Genomic DNA, 21240 nt, shown 5'->3' on the forward strand with positions numbered 1-21240 from the left:
CTTTGACGCGATTGGTTGTTTTTTCACAAGGGCGTATTTGCTCGCTCCAACAGCACCATCTCTGGCAGGTGGTGTGCGCTTTAAAACCATACTGTAGGCTAATGTTTAGGTCGGTGGATGGGTAGTTCAAGACAAATAGGCGTATTTTACTTTAGCACTGTGCCATAGTAGGTTGCTAGTTTATTAGTACGTGCCACTGCGTTTGTCCTGAAGGCGGCGGAATTGTAGTGACCGAGATGAACGTCGGGGTTCCCCTCTCTCTTTGAGCCAGACACATTGGTGCTTTTACGGTCAGCGGTGAATTAACTACAGCTTCTCATCATGCAGCTGCTGAAAAGACGGAAAAGCCCTCGGCGCTGATGCTGTTTGGATGTTTGGTCCCCGGCGTCGTGCCTGGTCACATCCTGGAGCAGCCTCGCTTCGTCTGCCGCGGCCACCCGGTGCATGCAGTATGATATGTTGATGACATTTTTTGGAAGTGATCGTGCCTTTTGTTTGCATTTCGGGATATGCGATATGCGGATCTCCAAACGCCTCAAGTGAACGGACGTTTTGATGTGCTCTAAAAAATGAGGAAGCGTTTCTATAAAGACCTCGAAAATGACAACAAGGTCTCGTCGTCCGTGGGCCCGGATTTGAGTAAAATGAGAAGGAAAAGGGCTAATGCAGCAACAGAATGATCTTTTTCCTCACGGAACGATACCAAAGGTGGGGGTAGACCAGACGCAACATCAATGAAGGCGATTAGGACAAGTTTTGAGTCGCTTATCATAAACAGAAACACTTGGCTGCTTGATTATAGCAGATCACATTATTGAAAGGATTAAGAACACTTTAATTATCACCAATCCTGCACTGCATTTGTTATTTGTTGTTACCAGTTGCTTTTCCTTTTTATTTTATTATTTTATATTTTTGACTCGGATCCAGCTCTGACAATTCAATGGAAGTATGTTATCAGCTGCCGGTTTTGCCTCTCGACAGGCCGGTTCCCAAGCACGTCCTCAGCCGGAGGGGGGCCATAAGTTTTAGCTCCAGCTCTTCCCTCTTTGGGGCTCCCGATCCGAGGCAACTGTCACAGGTATAACCACCCTTGTCCTTACGTTTAATCATTTAGATTTAGCACTACATACAGGCCTTTAACTCCCTCATTTTGTTGGCAAATACATGACCAAGCTGCAGGAATCTTGCAGGTGGTTGTTGGATATCTAGGCCTTAACACACACTGTGCACATTCACTCATTTACTGTACACAACCGTTTCTTATCTGTCACACCCCCAGCATACGCACACATCACCTTAAACCATTTTGCATTTGTGCAGATAAAGCCCACATCAGTTGGCCTGTACCAACACTGTAGGAGGATACCAAAAGTACTAGTCTTGACATGGGACTTGCCACAATTGTAAACTACAGCGTACTACTATGTTATTTGTGTTGGTATCTCTTGACACATTAACAGAAGCTTAAATGATTGTTGCAAAAGTGGTAGAATTCTGACCCAACAACCTTTTCTGGGGTCACATTCTACTTGACTCTCGAGCACACACAAAAAGTGGCACTGTGGTACAATGCATTTCCACTGCATTAGTCAAACAATGTAAGTGTGCACAGGCATGAGTCTCAGATTTAGATACCATGGTATTTTTACTTCCTGCAACGTTGATTTATAATTTGAACAAGTTTTTCAACACATCACATGCACACAATTGTAGTATGACTCCTCCTGTTGATCTACCCATTTGACACATTAACTAAGCATTAAGTCATCGTTGTCAGTTTACTTGTTTTCAATGGGGTGTTCAAAGGTGCTTTGTTTGGGACACTGCTCCATATAACCATCCATGTGTGGCCACTTTGAACCTCTTGTACTGGCCCTCAATGTATGGGGAATGAGCGGCTTTCTTATCTTTTTAATTGCTTGTTGTAATTTACTGTTGGAATGACTTCTGTGCAGAGTTTGATCATTTTGCCAACTTCCTTATGCTGAAGCCAAGTTTAAGTAGCACAACATTACTGTGCAAAGTAAGTTGCATGTTAATGTAAGCCTCCTTTGTCTTAATTCATAACACTAGACATCTTTCATAAACTCGCTTCCCTCTCAACAGGTTTTTATTTCATCACATAAGCGTTCATTTCTGTTTTGCAAGTGGGAGGTGTGCTCCATTGTTCTTGTTTGGCAATAATTCGACCAGAACTGAATACTGTGAGTTGGAATCATGATTTCTGTACAATGCAGTATAAATTTAGAAGGTTAGGAAAATGCCAGTAACCCACATTATAAACTGTCATATTTCTATAGTCCCAACACTTCAGGACCTCATGAGGGACACTTGCTCCAGTGGCTGCCATGTTTTGTGTGTGTTTCCTCTGGCCTGTTGTTGATGGAAGTAAAGCTGGACTTGGTTGCAGAAAAGGACAGTTAGGCATGTGCACTGGCTCTGTGGGCAGTGGTTTGGCCCAATCCCAAACTCACAGATGGCCAAAGTCTCTTTTCTTTCACTGGCTATCTTGTTCCGCTTCTCCCTCTCTCCCCGTCTCCTTCCCTCCCCTCCTTCCAATGAAGACATTTCCTCTTGTAAACAGAGGATGAAAGAGAAGAGTTGAACAGACTCTTAGAAGAATATGTCACTATGTAGTTTAGGAATGCTTATGATGAGGTGTAAATATGCAGTGAGGGAGGCGAAGAAATTACATTTAAAGAACAGTCACATTTATTCCATTACAAAGCCGCTATTGTGTCAGGTGGGAGTGTGTGTCGGTGGCTTGTTGATTTAACATTTTTAATAATTAAGTTCTAGCTAATTCTAAAGCAATAGTTGATTCACTGATGTTTTCAATAGATGGTGTGAATGTCCTGCAGTGCAATACAGTTTAGCATCTCCAAATCACTATATAGATTTCTTGTGTATTAACCAGGCCAGGAAAACACTAGCCAGCCCTAAAGCCAGCTCTCCAGAGGCCTCATATACTCTAGGAATCGTGCATATGATTGTGCAGAGTTGTTTGACACAAATGTATTATGGCTAAAGGCAAGTCCTAAATTCAGCCAAAACCACCATTTGATCTAGTCCATTATTTCAGTTTGTTTGTTTGTTTTCTTGTTTTACATTTTTTTGTGTCTCAGACACTTTTTTTATTACTGGAATTTTTTGCTTATTCTTCTGACGTAAAATGGTACATTATTTAATTAAATGCATAAAGTAAAGGTTTGTTTGCACATTATCACAAATGTACAGAACTTTGTATAGGCGGCAGTAGTTCAGTTAATCTCAGATGAGTCTGTAAAATTCTTCTCTACATTGCATTTGTTTGTGCTTATGTTTCATTCACCTTGTATACATGAAAGTTAGTGTCATGGTGTGATTGATGATGGCTCTTATCTAATAATTTATTATTATTATTATTATTACAAATGTAGTATCATGATTAAATATGTGTTTTAACTTCACAATTTCAAAAAACAAACTTTGGTGTACTTTAAACACTGAACAAAATCAATTTGCCACGTAACTAGTTAGCCACTGCAAAGTATTGATGAGGTCTGAGTTGTCCTGAGAAAAAAGTGCATCGTCCAAAGAAGTGATGTGCTGAATGTGATCAGCCCTTGTGATGTTTGGTTACTATTGGAGACAATAGACGTAAGAAGAGCAGATATCGCTGTGCGTCCCGGCCACAGTGTGAATGATAAGGACAACTCCACACTGCTTTTTTCTGAGGGAGTCAACTGTTGTTTTCAACTGTAGCGATAAGCATTTTTCTTTTTCTGCTCAGTGCCATCACATTGACGTAGTTTCAGGATGTGGTAAGAATGCTGAAGGAGCCGTTCAGACACTGAGCCTGGAGTTTCACAATCTCTCTCAAAAACCTTAACCCTTGTTGTGCCAAAGTTTTACTTCTTGGGGAATTAGGCATTTTTGTAGTGCAGTTTACTTATATGTTCTATATCCAGAAATCCTATCCTGCCCGCATTTATACGCACACAAAGTGTCCCTACCGCTCTTTGCTTCTCTGTAAGGGGCCCCAGTCACATGACCACTGTGTTATTGTGCTGCAGTGTTGGGTGCAATCGGCCGTGAGAATATGGCTGTACACATCAGTAGACCACCGAAAACAGTATCAGTAGCCAGCCCGACTGAAATAGGTTTTAGCCAGAATTACTCTGAGCTTCACCATAAAAGGACAATATATTAGTTGCAGGTGTTTGGTTCAGATCCACTTTTTGTTTAGCATCCTCATTGGGAAGTAAAATAATCTGGCTAGAGAAACCACTACCTCCTTGGACTGATGTTTGTAATGAATGAAATAGGTGTGTCATGTAGACAACCTGTGAACGAATAAAACAAGTGCTTCCCTTCCCCCACCTCTAACTGTAGCGCTCTGCTCCAAGCACATTTATACAAGGCCCCTAAAAGCACTCTGTGTAAAAGAACCTTTAAATCATTTTATGACACTTCAGTCGCCAGTAAAAACATTAGTTTCAGATGCTGTTCTCTTTGGTGTCAACAGCGCCTTGTCTCTCAACAGCAGCAGCTCGTCCAAGTCCTCTGGCCTATCAGAGCTGCGTGTGCTCTAAAAGTCACTGCAGCTGGACTGTATCAGTGTGTGCATCTGGAGCTTAGGGCATGCACGCACACACTCACTCTGGCTCCACCGGTGAGCACTCCTGACGGCACTGGAATGTCCCGAAACATACAGTAAAGTGCTACAAGAGGTCATCATAGCTCAACTGCTCAACTGCTCAACTATTCAGGCTATGCATCTGTGCCTACGTTCAGAGACAGATTTGGTGTGGTACTATTCTGATTATAGCAACACAAACTTCCCCATCTGATTGAATCTACTACTAACCTGTGCTGCAACAAAACCGGATGACACAATACAGTTAAACACGGAAGTTGAAGAACACTCATAATCTGCTGTTCTGTAGTGGCCATGTTTAACAATGCCTTTGGGCTTTGCTAAACTAGCACAGACACAAATGGCCCAAAGTGCATTTGGTGGTTTGCTTTTAAATTCCACAAAAGTAGTAAATTCTTAGCAAAACAAGTTTTCAAGATTAATGCTGCCTCTGTAATGTTGTTAGCGGTTAAAATGGCTTGGCTTGACGCGTCCCTACAGACATCACATAACCTCTGACCTCAGAAACCTGAGTCCTCTGACCCCCGCCAGAGCTTACAACAGAGATAAGGGCCAGAGCCGCATGTAAACGAGCTTACGTGGAATTGCTGGAGCACAATGGATGGACTGTTGTACTAGCTACAGTAAAAGGCCAAACAAAACTGAAATTTGGTTTGTTCTCAGACCACAGCGAGCAAACACAACTCGGCCACAGCTCCAGTTGATTGGTTAATGTCTTCCAAAACAAACAAAGGAGTTCCCATATATTTATAAAAAAAATGTGTCTTTAGAAATACTTCACTAACTACCTGCCCTCCCCTAAGAAGCACTGTGCAATAATTGTAGTTTTACAAATTCTATAGTCATAGTCCACATTTTTCACACAGATGACCCACTTGACTATATTGAGCTCAACAATGACCAACCACCCCCTGGAGGTAAATTTCTCATTAATTTTTCACTAGACTTTCCAAAAAAATTTTATATTAAAAGTTTGCAAGCTCGTTCAGGGTTAATCAACTATGTGGTGACTAAAGACCACAAGACTTTATAGTTTCATTTATAATCTGTTTCTGAAGCTTATTAAAGCATTTGGACTTAAAACAACCATGTTATGGATAATGGTTACCAGCCAACAAACTCTTAATACTTGAATTTTTTGAAGAAAATTAATGGAAAATTTACTTCAGGAACCAGAGCAGGCGGTCAGTGTTGAGGTCTACTAACATGCATGAGTATCTTTGTCAGTAATATTAAGCATCCTATATTACACAAAATGGATTCTTTTGACGTGCCATGTCATAATGTTGCCTCATCAAAACAAAAACATAACCAGCATTGTGTTTTGTTTCATTCACACATGAGTAATTTATTATTAATCTGTCTATATCTCCAAAGCTCTAAATGTTCTGTTCCACTTTGTGATGTCATGTAGTGTAGTGTGTAGTTTTCAAGTTAACCTTTTACCTTTTAATTCAGCAGAGAATTCCAGATCTGAAATCATAGAAATGTTTTTATTGAAGGTGTATGGAGTTTTAAAACACAGTGGAGCACTTCTGTATAACCACATGACATATTTTGTTTGAGAGAAGAACTCAGCCTAAATATGGAGGATTTGTGTACTTAAACAGGAATGAAGTAAAACAAAACTCCAGGTATGTTTCTTATGAGTAAACACCATTATAGCATAGACTACACACAACACAACTGCAGAAATATTGTAATCAACTCTTTTTGTAGCGTTTTAGACCAGTTCAAATAAAGGAATGAATGAATGAATAAATAACAAGTATATCTCCAAAACAACAATTGCATCATCATCCATTATCGATTCATCTCCCGTCTCTAGTCTGAATACCAAGATGAGCCACACCTGTCTGCTGAACAGATACAGTTCAAAAACAGTGCAACCTGTTTTTGTGTATATGGAATGCTACAGGAAATGCCTTTATTAAATTTAAGTCAAATGTAGATTGGAGATGGGTCCATGCCAAGCAATGAGGGTTTTATGTCTGGACCACCCTGTGTAACTAGGTCACCGCTAACACAACTGAAGGGTTAGAGCTCAAAGAAAGGTTTATATTTGATTAAGGGCATTCAAGTTGTCTGTTTTCTAAGAAGGGCCAGCTGTACAACCTACTTTTACGCCAGCTGTTCTCAAGTGGTACTACGCAATTTTCTCCTGGTGAGACTGGAGTACTGGAGTCATCAAATAGTGTTTTTAATAATGGATAAAATTGCGTCCTAGTAGAAGTAGTGGCCAAGTATAGTAGGCCTGTCATAATTCCAAATTTTGAAGTGCCATATTTTGAAAATATAAACAATTAACTATAATATTCAAACTAAATGATGCCACTGACACAATGACCCTAAATCATCCCCCCAAAAAACATTTATACATGTGCTAAAAACATGAGCTGTAATATAGCACAAAGAAACACTTAAGTAGTTATTTCTTCAACCTGCTACAGCTCAGAAGAAAAAGTACCCATGATAAACAGTGAGCCCCAGAAAGTATTGTTCTAGCTCTTATTTATTGAAGTTGATATAGTAATGTGTTAAGACTTGGTGTGAAAAGTTTGTGAATCACTGCCCTGCTCTATAGGTGGAGCTTGTTTAGTACTATTTTTGTATGAGTCATTTAATGAAAATGTGGATTTAATCTAGACTTAAGTTCATGACCTAGTTCGGCCTTTCGGCTTTCTCCCTTATTTCCCAAACATTTGTCCATAAAGCACAAATGTATGATAACAAAAGCTTCAGTATTACAATGTTGTTTGTTTTTTGTCAGAAACATATTTTGAATTGCATTGTGGTTCGAAATGCTGGATTTGATGACTTTTTCTCAGACTCCTGATGTCAGTGCACAATTCTCTCTCACTACACAACTATTTTACTGTGTAATCAAAATTGGAGTGGGCAAAATTTGCAATACTTTCATTTTGAAGGACTTTTAAGAATCTTTTTCCTATTCAAAAGCATGTGTTTAATTGCTATGGCTTTAGTCCTCATGATTCCGATGACAAAATTCAACCTATATGAGGCAATCCATTAGAAATCTGATATAAATCTGCTAGAAGTCTGCATACTAGGAATGGGTATGATTAGTCGATTAATCGATAATTGATCATTCAGAATTTCATCGATAACGTTCATTTTAATCGACAAACCAAACCGAATGTAGGTTGCTGTGTGTAGTGTGACCAAACAGGGGTCCGTACATGTGTCTCTGCACTCAGAAGCAGCGAGCAGACACACAGTCAGTCAGCAACGTATCGAAGCACAAATGCGTATTTAACAATGATTTGTACAAGAAATTCCACGCTTTCCGTTGCGTTCGGGACAAGTGTGAGGCCATGTGCACAGTGTATAAAGCAGCACATATGTTTCTGTGTCCAGTGGGAAAGATTTTCCAGGTGAGAGTCGCGCAATGTCGATGATGAGTCCCCGGGGTCCCCCCCGGACGGTGTCCTGGTTTTGACAAACGCAAATCTGGTCACACTAACCTGTATTCCACTGAGTCATGTCTTTTAGTCCAACAGAAATTGACCGCATCAGCGACACAAGAGCTGTAGTTTTATCTTCGCTTAGTTTATGCAAATTAGCCATGCGGTTTTAAGTTTCGTTTCTGTGAGAGCTGCGCAAAACTGAATTAAACACATTATAATTTAAAACGGGCTGATGTGGCTCTAGAGTCGTTACGGTTTATATGTCGTAAAGTTGAATTTATTTATGCAGATAGTAATAATAATGATGATAATTTTAATATAAAAACGTTAATGATTAATCGATAATCGATCGTTAATTCTTCCGACGATCGATTAAGAAAATTTCATCGAATGCCCATCCCTACTGCATACTGTCTTGTCAAAGGCTGATCTCATCAGCTCTCAGAAGCTAAGCTAGGTGGGGCCTGGTTAGTACTTGGATGGGCAACTAGGGAAAATCAGGTGCCACAGTGGGACACCAGGTGCAAAAATTGTTGTTGTGTTCTCAGGCAAGGCACTTCACCTACATTGCCTAGTGTGAAAGTGTTGTGTGCATGAGTGATGGTGGCGGTCGGAGGGGCCGATGGCACAAATTGGCAACCTTTCTTCTGTCAGTCTGCCCCAGAGCAGCTCTGGCCACAGTAGTAGCTTACCATTATCAAGTGAATGAATAATGCTATGTAAAGCGTCTTTGAGTGTCCAGAAAAGCGCTATATAAAATTTATGCATAATTATTATTATTAAATGTGTCAATGCCATGGTTAAAGATGAACTATCACACCAATAGTGACATGGTGTTCATTAAAGGGCAGACATGTCATTATATATACCATTATTTGAAAGATTACACTGCAACTCTTTTCTGTAAGTTTATGTTACAGACTATATATTTAATTTTCTGTCATTTTGCATAACTCCAAACAGTGTCGCAATAGTAGACATTTTTAAATACATCTCCCACTTTTTTCAAAAGTTGTTTTAAAAATGCACAAGTAATGCACATATTCATGTATCAGTGTATCAGTTTCCACCCGTTGTATTAGAAATTGTAGAGCCCAAGAGAAGAGGTATGGAGTTCTAACACTGGAGAAGTTTATTTACCGTCAGTACAGACCCATTACCCGGAGACATGAACCTTCAAGACAGTGTGATAGTGTTGTCCATTCCAGTCTAGTACAGTTCAGTCTAGCTATGTTTCCATTGTAGGGAGTATTATACCTCTTATGACCAAGATAGGCCAAGATAACAAGAAATGAGCTGGCAGTGAGTGCCCTTGGTACAGCACAGAAATTGAATTTCTTAACACCTGCTCAAAGGCACCATTTTTAGGACTTATGACCATTTAACGGTTCTAATGTCATCACTCTGAAACTCATAGATAGGAGCTTTAAACATTGATTCTTTTAGCACACATGCGAATTGTGCACTTAAGTGCCAAGAGCCCTTCTAAGTGTGCGCTGGTTGTAAGCTCCGGCCAAAAGGTTTGTTTGGAGAGAGTTGGCACGGCTGGTCAACCCTCCATTGGCAGCCCGAGGGGTAGCATTATGCACTTGTCATTAATGTTCCAGTGAATACTAGCTCCCCCAGTGTCACACACACATTATGTATAATGCTCACGGTGCTGTGTGTAAACAGAGAGGCCTGTTGACACTAAAATACTGCTTTGCAGATTACCCACCCAGAGTTAAACTGTTTGCTAGCCGGTAAAATATTAGCTTTGGATTGGCTGCTGTCATGAACTTGGATAAGAAATAGTGTGAAGTGTGTTGCGTGTGTGTTGAGACTAATCCTTTACATATGAAGTAATGAGCCTGAAAGCATGTACGCTGGTGTTTGCACATGTTTTTGTTTGCACCAGTTGACAGCTGTTATTACCTCCTAGATACAGGGCTTCAGCTGCACAAGTATGAATATCCTTTTACAAAAACACAAAGAATAAGAAAATATAGATTCCCGAAATAATTTTTATTTCAATCAGTTAACAAAATAGAAAATATCTTCCTTCAAAAGTCTGAACTCTACTCCAAACCACATGCTTGTACTGACAGGATTGGCTCTAGACCTCTTGATTAAAATGCCCCAAGCATACGAAGGACTGTGAGAATTTAAACAAAGAAAATTAAGCTTCCAGCATATTTTTTCATATTTTTTCTAAGAGTACATTTCTGCCTTATTTGTCTTGTTTAAAGAGAGGCTATTATGCTAAATCGACTTTTTGGACATACCTGAAGAGGTTTTATTTTGATTATGTTTGATTAATTTAGTGATCTCCCCTCCCTTGCCCTATCTGAACCTTCTTTACAGTTAGCTGCAAGATTTGTTCAATGCTCTGATCCACAAGCTTACATCACTCATGCTCCAAATGTCTGACAATTCTCCATAAATACAAAACACATACAAAAGCATGATACAAAACAATACACTATAGCTTTGCAAACCCGCTATGATCTGAAATAGTTTCATTCACACTGAATGTGTTGCTGTGATTGTAATGTGAAAGGGATGCGAAGAGGGAGTGGCTTTTGACTCAGAGCGCCAAAAACAAAAGTGAAACTTGTTGTTGTTGTTTTCTGTTGTTTTCTCAGGAATAGAACATTTTCAAAACAATAAAAGGTAACATCGTGATCTAAATATAATGTGTGAGCAATTAATATCCCATAGAAATAAAATACCCCCTCTTTAATTTTTCAGTCAGTTTTTTTTTTTTTGCAACAGGCCTACATATAACTTCAGCCAAGATTTTTACATGTTTTAGATGAATCATGAATTCTCAAAATATGATTGTTGCCTACAACTACATTAAATATGTTTTTAATTGTGATAAAAATATGATGTTGTATATATATATATATTTCATTCCAATTACACAGCACATAGTTTATCCCTAGTACAATGTTTGTTCTGCTAGAGAAAAGTGTACTTAGCCTGGCAGACCCCCGGTTCACCCTTCTTAATCTTGGACAGCCAGTGAGTATGAGTGTGGTCAAGCGCTCCATAAGTCATCCTGTAGTCTTGTGGACAGTCATGCAGCCTGTCAGTGAAACGGGTAACCCAAGCTGAGGGGAGCCCCGATGGAGACTTGGCCTGGAGGGGGGCCAGGATTTATGGAGTGCACCGAGAGGTGAGCCAATGCTGCAGTTTAGCCCAAAGCAGCAGTCTGTCCACACAAGAGCTGCTAGCACACACTCGCCTACTGTCTCTTTAATAAACAACAGTGGTGACAGGTGGCTCCTGGTCAGGTATACTGTTAATGACGCCATGCTCATGAAAAATTTAAAGGCATTGAGCCGAGATATTAGAAAGTCCACTCATTTCATGCACATAAGGATCAAAGCATTTACTCATAATTATAATTATTATAATAATTATAAATTGCTAAGGATACACTGCGATATAGTGGAAATTAATCTTTGCGGCATATCTTCCTTTTAGTGTGATATACTATACAGGTCTTGGTTCAATATGTTTGTTCCCGTAAAGAGTGCCCTCATTTTAAATATAACTCCATAATTCATCTTGTCATTTGATATGATCTTTAGTATGTGTCTGTTCCCAAGGTTGATGCATGTGTATTTATACAGCCATACCAGTATAGGTTTACCTCTCCCACCAATCTGTCTTCATGAACGCAAAGTAATAAAAGCCCTGTGAGGCTTTCCTAAAATAGTTGTTTACACCTCAATAACAAAGCATAATCTGTTATGTTGAAGTGCTTGTGTCCATTTTTATAATTGGAATGGCATTTCTAATACATCAGTGTTTACCACACATTCTGCTGAGACTCGTAGAGATTCGTAGACCAGTCCTTTTAATCATGAATAAATACAAAATTTATTAATTGCACAACTCTACAGGCTATCATTATTTATATATATTCTGTTGTGTACAACTGTCAGTCTTTGCCTATATTTAAACATTTTAACTGAACAATACATTTTTATGTTTATGAAAGTTCATACCAAGATCATACCAGCTTATCCAGCTTATTGTTCAGCTCATTTTAGCCCATGGGGCAGGACATGGGCTTATAATAAAATACATATGAAAAACGTCATTATTCTAGTACTGGAGTAATTTGTATTTGTGTAAAATGACTGCATGCGAGTGGATGTGAGTGTGTTTGGATAAGGCATGTGTTTCTCACATGACAGATAGCAGTGGTGTAAGTGCCATATCAGGCAGATGATATGGAGCTAGAGCAGGTTTTATCAGTGTAACTGTTTGTGTACATTCACAAACTGTAGATTAAAACACACAGTAGCACTACATCACACTACACTTTAATAATTTACTGGTTTTATACAGGACTTTACACATTATTCCCAGTCACATTTTCACTGCATTTTGTTTTTACAGAGACGAGGGGCCATCTCCTATGACAGCTCAGACCAAACAGCGCTGTACATTCGTATGCTAGGTAAGTATTTTACAAATGGTTTCTTCCTTTGACTCTAACCTCCCCATTGCTTTAACCACAAAAAACACTGTAAATACATTTTCAAGTAAATACAGTTTAAGATGAATATTTGAATTGTTACCATCTCAACTGTTATCTTCACATTATGTAGGTTTATTCAATGGAGACTACATTTTCAATTAAATCGATCCTCATGATTTTTTTCATGTGCACGTGATCCATTGTATGTGCTTTTTGCCCCTTAAAAGTAGAAGCATTTTTACCAGCTGAAATACTTAGAAATACATAGTATTGAAGGCATAATGCTTTATCAGACATCTAGGACAGAGCCCACCAGTGCAGGACAGTCTTGTCAATACAATATGTTGTTGTTTGGTTGTTCAGTTTCAGTAGTTTACATTACATTTTCACAGTGTATATTCTTAGTTTTATTTTGACTTGGAACAAAGAAATAACTAACAAAACAACAAATGTAACACATAGCTAACACTGCACTTTAAATGGTATTTAAACCATTTTACTTGAGTTTCAATACTCAATACTTATCAATAATAGCATTCGGATACATCAGCAGCATAAAACTGTCTGTCTCTCTAGTTTTTTTATTTTATTTTATTGAGTGTGAGAGGCACACAAATGGCTTTCGTGGGCTCACGTTTACTCTGCCAAGTTAATGCTGATTCGCTTTCAGATAGCTGGAGTCAAAGCTTTGGCCACATCAGTTCTAATGACATGACCTACATCCACCCCAGAGCATCAGCTCTAATGCACCGCGGGGGAAACATGGACCCATTGACTCTGCCTCACTCTAATCACACAGGCATGCCAGGCCTAGGCACATGCTGCTGCAGATGGTATACAGCTGGAACCAAAGTTTACATACACTCAATAATGACATTTTCCCCACTATCCGATCTCTAATACAATAACATTTAACACTATATAGTTGATCAGTAAGAAAAATAAAAAATATATATTTGTCTCATTCCTGAAAAAATCACATTTTTAGATTTATAAACTGCTTTTGTATTTTTTCTTTGGAGTCATGGTTTCTTTGTCACAGATAGACATTCAACCTGTGATAGTACTATAAATCTCAGTGTAGATTTTGAAGTCTCTGCAATGTAATCCTCTATTATCTTCACAAATCTGGACTCCAAGGTTATAATCTGCACATTTTGAACCATTGTTCACTCATTGCTGATAGAACATGAACTGGTGTCCTCCTCGACCAGTACGATGGAGGCATAAGTTTTGAAGTGATGCGTGTGACTCCCTGAGGCATGGGCATTGTTTTGCCTGTATTATTCATAGTGCTGTCATGCGATTAAAAAAATTGAGAGATTAATTAATTATGATCTGTAATTAATTAATCAAATTAATCTCATTTTAATCTCACCTAAAAATTGCTGAGAAAAGCCTTCAATTTGAGGTATTTTCATTTAAATTCATTATTACATTATTGTGGCAGATCAAAAGACTAATATAGATTTTAAAAAGTGACTTTATAAAGTCATTTATTGTTTAACAAATCTCTCCAAATTGGCTGTTGAGCCCAAGTCTCCATGAATAAGAAACTGTTTGTTGTAAAGTAGCAAAGACAAGGAAATCTGAACATAATAACTTTTGTCTACTTAAAGACAATAAAAAGTCCAGTCTTTCCTTAACCATATTAAAAATATTATTGATAGAGAAATGCTTTATATATGAGATCACTGGTTTTAGTCCTGGTTTAGACCTGGTTTAGACCTACTTTAGTCCTAGTTTAGTCCTGGAATGGATTAATCCTGGTTTTAGTCCTGGTGTTAGTTCTGGTTTAGTTCTGGTTTAGTTCTGGTTTAGTCCTGGTTTAGACCTGGTTTAGTCCTGGTGTTTTAGTCCTGGTGTTTTAGTCCTGGTGTTTTAGTCCTGGTGTTTTAGTCCTGGTGTTAGTCCTGGTTTAGTCCTGGTTTAGTCCTGGTTTAGACCTGGTTTAGACCTGGTTTAGTCCTGGTTTAGACCTGGTTTTAGTTCTGGTTTTAGTTCTGGTTTAGTCCTGGTTTAGACCTGGTTTTAGTTCTGGTTTTAGTTCTGGTTTTAGTTCTGGTTTAGTCCTGGTTTAGACCTGGTTTAGACCTGGTTTTAGTTCTGGTTTAGTCCTGGTTTAGTCCTGGTTTAGACCTGGTTTAGACCTGGTTTAGTCCTGGTTTAGACCTGGTTTAGACCTGGTTTTAGTTCTGGTTTTAGTTCTGGTTTAGACCTGGTTTTAGTTCTGGTTTAGTCCTGGTTTAGTCCTGGTTTAGACCTGGTTTTAGTTCTGGTTTTAGTTCTGGTTTAGTCCTGGTTTAGACCTGGTTTAGACCTGGTTTTAGTTCTGGTTTTAGTTCTGGTTTTAGTTCTGGTTTAGTCCTGGTTTAGTCCTGGTTTTAGTCTTGGTGTTAGTTCTGGTTTAGAGGCGCACAGGAGGAAGCGCGGTTTACGCCGCGTACGTGAGAAAACACGATCCACACGCGGCTCACGGGAGGACAGCGATGTCCGCGCAGTAACTACGGAAGGAAACGTGGTCCGCGCGTTCTCAGGTTAATGACGATGATGAAGGTGTGTGTTTGTTTGTGTGTGTTTGTGTGCGTGTGTGTTTGTGTGCGTGTCCCCTCATGTCGCAGGTCACTATAGGACAGTAGTGCGGACATCATGAGCCTATGCAGGTTGTTTTCAGGCGATATTATATTTGTTATTTTCTTTTATATTTCACGTCGGGAGAATAATTTCCAAGACACGAATGTGTTTTTACCTGTGCGCTGCTGACTCTGTTCTACTGGCTCTTCCACCTCGTCCATTGTGCGACTGACGCCGCTAACGTTAACATGACGTTTACATCGCTCTTACTGCGCGCGTTTTGTGTGGCTTTCCGGCAATGAGTGGAATTACCGAAATAAAAAAAATTATAAATGTGTTTTGTGTGTGTGTGTGTGTGTTGTTGTTGTCCCAACAACACATAAAAACAGGTTTTATAATAAAGCAACTCACATACAGAAACACTAAAGTTAGAGATTAAAAATGAGATTAACGCGATTAAAAAACATAACGCGCTAAATATGACTATAATTAATTAATCGCAATTAACGCGATAATTTGACACCCCTAATTATTCATTCACATGGCAGTGTACTGCTCTCTCCTTGATGTTGTTGTTGTTGTCTCATAATGATGGGATGGGATTGATGTGGGCTTCATCTACATCCTCCACATCCGCATCCACTACTCAAATGCTGTTAGTTATCCTGCTGTCAGTTAGCCTTCTGTCAATTAGCCTACTGTCAGTTAGCCTACTCGTAGTTAGCCTATCAGAGGCAATCGTGATCAACCACCACATTCAAAAGTGTGTTTGTTTTGTTGTCAGACAGTGGGGGAAAAGTAGATGTGTGTTTTTATGCAGCGTTTGTAAACATGTGGTTCCAGCAGTATGTTACAAATACTGGACACACTAGCAGGACCAGTGAAGTTACATTGCCATATATTATTCCAAACTATCCCTCATATTAGTACAACAAAACACTTGGCAAAATAAGGATTGAGGATCCATTTGGTCTGAATTAATAGTAATTCATAGTTTTTGATATTTTGATAGGGGCTTGTGTAGTATTCAAACAGCTGTTTGCAAGTAAGTAACGCACTGGTTGGGGGGACATACCTGTGTGACTGCTCTTATTTCAAGTCTAATACACATACAACATGACTAAAGCCCTGCCGAAAAAAATCTTTGCACATTTGAAAGTTAAAATACTTCCACATGAAATCTTGCTGTGAAGGTAGTTGCCTGAAAAACATGCATTTTACTGCATTGGTGTCACAGCTCCCTCTTGTCACCTCACTCTGCTCTGGACTGCAGTCCTCAGACCAGAGCTGCAGCCTGTCCCTGTGCCTTTGCCTGAACTACTAAAACAGCCATAGAGCAGTGGAGATCTCTCAGTGCCTATCAGTACTAATCTAGAGCGGACCGCCCTGACATGGCATTGCATGCTCAGCTGTCTGATTGACTCGTCTGTCCATTTGAATTCTCTCTTCTGGTTTGTGGGAGTGTGTGGCTGTGTGTTTATGCATATTTTTTTTAATCATACAGCAGGGCTGGGTCAAATAGTTTTTACATATATTTTATTTGTTTCTGTATACCCACAATAGTGGGCTAAAAACTTGCTATTGCAACTTCTCTGCAACGCAAAAACATTTTTTCCAATTACAGTTTCAAATAAGAAAGTGGCCTTCAATTTTCAGATGTCAAGTGGGTTGTTAAATGATGTGGAAAAGTTTTCATGTGATTTATTCAAAGTTGTCATTATCCTGTGGTAAAGCAAGTGGCACATAAGCAGCACAACATACAGAAATCTAAAGTGTCTTGTAAACACTACTTGGCCTAGCACAGCTGACACTGAACACCGTGTGGCTTTAGAGGAAATAAGTGCTGATTTCTTCTAGGAGATGTGAGAGTCAGAAGTCAGGTTGGATTTGAACCGGAACGAAGGAGCTCCCACCCATACCTGTGCATCGACTTCCGAACTCTCCACAGTAAGTATGAACAATGGCCCCATCAGTTATTAACAAGTGACTTCTCAAACAAGACACCTTTTGTTCTGTTCAACATGACTGACAGGTGTTTGTGCACTGCTTTCTCACATGATGATCTGGAGTGTCATTATGTAAATTGTGTCTAAAAGCCATTCCATTACTTCATTAACTACCCACAAAGTCTATGCATGTGAAGACATTCGGGCCAAAAGTGATCCAAATTTGACCAGTGTTTTTGCGGGTGGTAGCCACAGTTGATCTAGACCCAGTGCTTCTGTGTGCATGTCTGCCGTGTGATCCCAGACGAGAGGCTTATGAGTGGGCGGCTGTGTCAGCAGCCTCTGTTTGTGTATCGCTGAGTTGGTGTCAGATCCCCACCAGCTTGTGTGATCCAAATGACTGTGTGAGCCCCATAAGCCTGAGGCACAACACAAAATCCCCACAGGCTTTTCATAAGTGTCATTAATAAAGCTTTGCATTGTTTGATTGATGCAGCACGCCTGGGATGTGGCTCCAACTCAGCTTCAGCTCCAGAGAGGAGGGTCCACAGGCTGCTGAGCTTTCAGAGATACCTGCACTCATCTCGTCTGCTCAGAGGGATCCCCCAGCAGATGCCCCTACACATCCTCGATGAAGACTACACTGGACAAGCCAGAGTAAGGCATTTTAACAACAAAATACAATTATGAAAAATCATGTCATTATTTACACTGCCTAACATGTTTGTTTCAGTGTATGCTGGATAAAGTTGGGAACTGGAACTTTGATATTTTCCTTTTTGACAGACTGACAAATGGTGAGTAAATCTGATTTTTGCTCCTAGGCCTCTGTTGAGTCATGAGCAGTGCCATCTTTGTGTCATTAGTTACATTTCACTCTTAGTAGGAGCACAAGAATTATAATATAGGACAATGTGTTTTTTTTCAGGAAACAGCCTGATCACGCTGACCTTCCACTTGTTGAACCAGTACGGCCTGGTGGAGCTCTTTCAGCTAGACATGGTCAAACTCTGGAGGTTCCTGGTCATGGTGCAGGAGGATTACCATAGCGACAACCCCTACCACAATGCTGTCCATGCTGCAGATGTCACACAGGCTATGTACTGCTACATAAGAGAGCCAAAGGTGAGATAAGACACTCTCGTCTGCACAAATGCAGATATCATTTTCAGCACTATTAGTAATAAACCTTTTTTACTGCAGCTCGCAAAGTCTCTGACCTCATACGACATCCTCCTTGGGCTGCTTGCTGCTGCAACTCATGACTTGGATCATCCTGGGGTTAACCAGCCTTTCCTTATCAAGACTGACCACTATTTAGCTTCTCTGTACAGGGTGAGCAAATATACATTCCATTGTTGTGATTTCAACAAAGCAGAATTAAAAACTGATTTTTGTGTGGCTGTGCAGAATACCTCTGTTCTTGAAAACCATCACTGGAAATCTGCTGTGGGCTTGCTCAGAGAGACAGGGCTGTTTTCACACATGCCTCCAGAGGACAGGTTAGAAATGCAGCTGCACCTAAACTCATATTACATACATTCTCTATATACATACAGCCCTGTCTAACTTTATGTGATCTTTGGCCTTCAGCCGGAGCATGGAGAGGGATCTAGGCTCTTTGATTCTTGCCACTGACATCAGCCAACAGAACGAGTACCTGTCCCGCTTCCGCCTGCATCTGGACCAGCAGAACCTGTGTTTGAGCAGTGCCAGCCATCGGCACTTCATCTTGCAGGTTAAAAATGCCTTGCATTTGTTTGTTGCATCCATGCCTTGTGCATAATATGCTGTGTACACAATACTAACAAGCTTCTCTCCTCCATCCCAGATGGCCCTCAAGTGTGCAGACATCTGTAACCCCTGCAGACCGTGGGAGCTCAGCAAACAGTGGAGTGAGAAAGTGACGGAGGAGTTCTTCCAACAAGGTCTGTCTTGGAGAAATCATACTTTTTCTGTGGAAGTGCTAAATACAGTATAATACTATTCATTAAAAACATAAAAAATATGAAAACTAAAAATACAAAAAAAACTAAAAATAAAAATTATGTATATATAATTGGCATCCATTGTAATTGCAGGTGACATTGAAAAGAAGCACCATCTTGAAGTCAGTCCACTTTGTGACCGAGAGACGAATAGTGTTGGCAACATTCAAATAGGTAAGTACACTATAAGACATGTTCAGTATGCATGGACTGGTTTGAATGCAGTTAAACATTGTGAACCTTGCCTCCCCCAGGCTTCATGACGTATGTGGCAGAGCCGCTGTTTGCGGAGTGGGCTCGTTTCTCAGACACCCGTCTGTCCCAAACCATGCTGGGCCACATGGGACTGAACAAGGCCAGCTGGGGCGGTTTGCAGCAGGAACTGAGTTGTGCCTCTGAGGAGGCGGAGCCTACCACTGCAGCCTCAAAAGACGGGGACGCTGCTGGAACGACAGAAGGAACCAGCTCCAAAGAAATACCTCAGGGAAGCAGCGTGTCCTGACGTTCCTCTCGCTCTTCAACCTCAGCCTCCTGACCTGCCTCAAGGCTTCACTCACACTGTAGGGCAGGTGGGGCACCCCACCACATCCTAGCGGCTTCTTTGTTTTTTGTTTTGTTTTTTTGTTTATTTGTTTTTTTGCTTTGCTTCTGCCTCCCATTGATAAACCACTGTTTTATTTAATTTATTTATTTTTTTTATTTTTATTTTTGGTATATAGCAATACATAGATACCTCATTTGGCTTCTGCTGTATTTTCTTTTATTTGCTTTATTATATTTATTTATCCACTGTAGTTTTGGCATTACTGACTGAACACACCACTTTTGTGGTGCATTTAGGGGAAAGCAGTATATGAACTCAACCACGCTTTGTGGTGTTCTGAAGTGCCATTTGAAAACAAATGTTTGAAGAATGACATGAATTGCATTGACTGGAAACTGGAGTATTCACGACGACACCCTCCTAAGACTAAGTGTAATGCCATGTTGCATTTGTATTGAAGATTCTTCCTCATGTAAAAACAAAAATGTGACGAGCCCAGTCCTTTTGCTGCCTCTACGAAGACTGTTTACGCATCTCCTTTTTGTTTGTTCTCTCCCTTCAACTGAAGTCAATCATGTCATGGTTTGCCTTCGAAGCACAGATGTGAAGAACCACTCGTTTGAACTGTCATCTCACTGTTTAAGCCATTAGCAGATCTTTGTCAACCACACCAGATGCCATAAGTTAACTCTTCACCTGCGCTCCTGTTTTTGCACTCCACATAATGACAGCATTCGTCGAGCAGCCTTTGTGTTCATCCTTGTTAAAGTATGGAAAGTAGTCCACACTGGTGTGTTTTAATATGTTGTGTTTGTTTATGTTGGGGAAAAGTCCCTCCCACACTAGAGATGAGTTACTCACTGCATATGCATCTCACCAGGAAATCCACTCCACGCACCTCGACTCCTCAGGGTTTTGCCAGTCTCTTATCTGGAGGAGGAGGGGCGGCTGCAGGCAGGAGGCAAGGTTGTTGGTTTTTCTCTCCATGATTAGGATCTAGTGGACGAGACTTTTTCTTCTGTTTGCAGAATGTCTCTCACAGCCACATGCAACCTAACGGACTGCTCGATAGATGCCTTATAACTATGCACAAACTATGCTAAGTGACCAAACCAACTCTTATTCCCATCAAGTGCATGGTGTGCTTGTCTCTGAATGCACTGTCCACTCCCTTTGCCTTTTGTTGTAATGAACAACTACAGCATCTTTTTTTTTTTTTTTTTTTACTGAGACAAAATGGTCAAGTGACTTTGAACATTCCATTTCCTTATTTGGTTTTGTCCTCTTTGATTCTGTACAGTGGCACAAGTTGTGTTTGTGTTGGAACATTTTAAAAACATAACAGGTGCTTTTCTTACTTTAGCTGATTTGTATTTTGCTGTAAGTGCTGTAAGACTGTTGATAAAACTGTTTACAATTTGTTGCGACAGCCATTTTTGGGATGACTTGTATGTCGAGCCAGATTTTGTAAAGGCTTTTGCTGTATTGACCTTTTTGATACATGCCTGTTGCAGTTAAAGTTTGAACAATAAAACCTGTTGTCAAATGTTTGGGCTCTACTCCTCGTCCCCTGAGAAGGTTAAGGAGCTGATAACGTCTCTATCACATTTGATTAATTGTAATACTTGAAATATGCTCAAC

At 40.0% G+C, this 21240-nt stretch overlaps 1 protein-coding gene across 3 annotated transcripts; it reads left to right on the forward strand.

Annotated features, from left to right (window-relative positions):
- The first annotated feature begins 42 nt into the window (after nucleotides 1-42).
- Nucleotides 43-21147, forward strand: pde7a (phosphodiesterase 7A). 3 transcript variants are annotated; one of them, XM_020925685.2, is made up of 12 exons: nucleotides 43-1081; nucleotides 12466-12526; nucleotides 16979-17068; nucleotides 17564-17724; nucleotides 17801-17864; nucleotides 17996-18192; nucleotides 18271-18402; nucleotides 18478-18569; nucleotides 18661-18805; nucleotides 18899-18995; nucleotides 19149-19229; nucleotides 19310-21147. In XM_020925685.2, the coding sequence occupies exons 1-12, from the start codon at nucleotides 944-946 to the stop codon at nucleotides 19555-19557; spliced, it is 1506 nt and encodes a 501-aa protein (XP_020781344.1). In that variant the 5' UTR covers nucleotides 43-943; the 3' UTR covers nucleotides 19558-21147. The 3 variants fall into 3 exon arrangements, with proteins under 3 accessions (XP_020781344.1, XP_020781345.1, XP_020781347.1); XM_020925686.2 differs by having other exon boundaries at nucleotides 16982-17068; XM_020925688.2 differs by lacking the exon at nucleotides 16979-17068.
- The last annotated feature ends 93 nt before the right edge of the window (nucleotides 21148-21240 follow it).

Source organism: Boleophthalmus pectinirostris, unplaced genomic scaffold, assembly GCF_026225935.1.
Source record: "Boleophthalmus pectinirostris isolate CB_2022bp ecotype Guang Dong unplaced genomic scaffold, ASM2622593v1 HiC_scaffold_15, whole genome shotgun sequence".
Classification (NCBI taxonomy): Eukaryota; Metazoa; Chordata; class Actinopteri; order Gobiiformes; family Gobiidae; genus Boleophthalmus; species Boleophthalmus pectinirostris.

Excerpts from the sequence above, each read along its gene's own strand:
- pde7a (XM_020925685.2), top strand. The coding sequence starts at position 944 with ATGGAAGTATGTTATCAGCTGCCGGTTTTGCCTCTCGACAGGCCGGTT. Across the intron at positions 17,865-17,995 it reads TTTTGACAGACTGACAAATG|GAAACAGCCTGATCACGCTG; the intron begins GTGAGTAAATCT and ends GTTTTTTTTCAG. Across the intron at positions 18,403-18,477 it reads ATTTAGCTTCTCTGTACAGG|AATACCTCTGTTCTTGAAAA; the intron begins GTGAGCAAATAT and ends GTGGCTGTGCAG.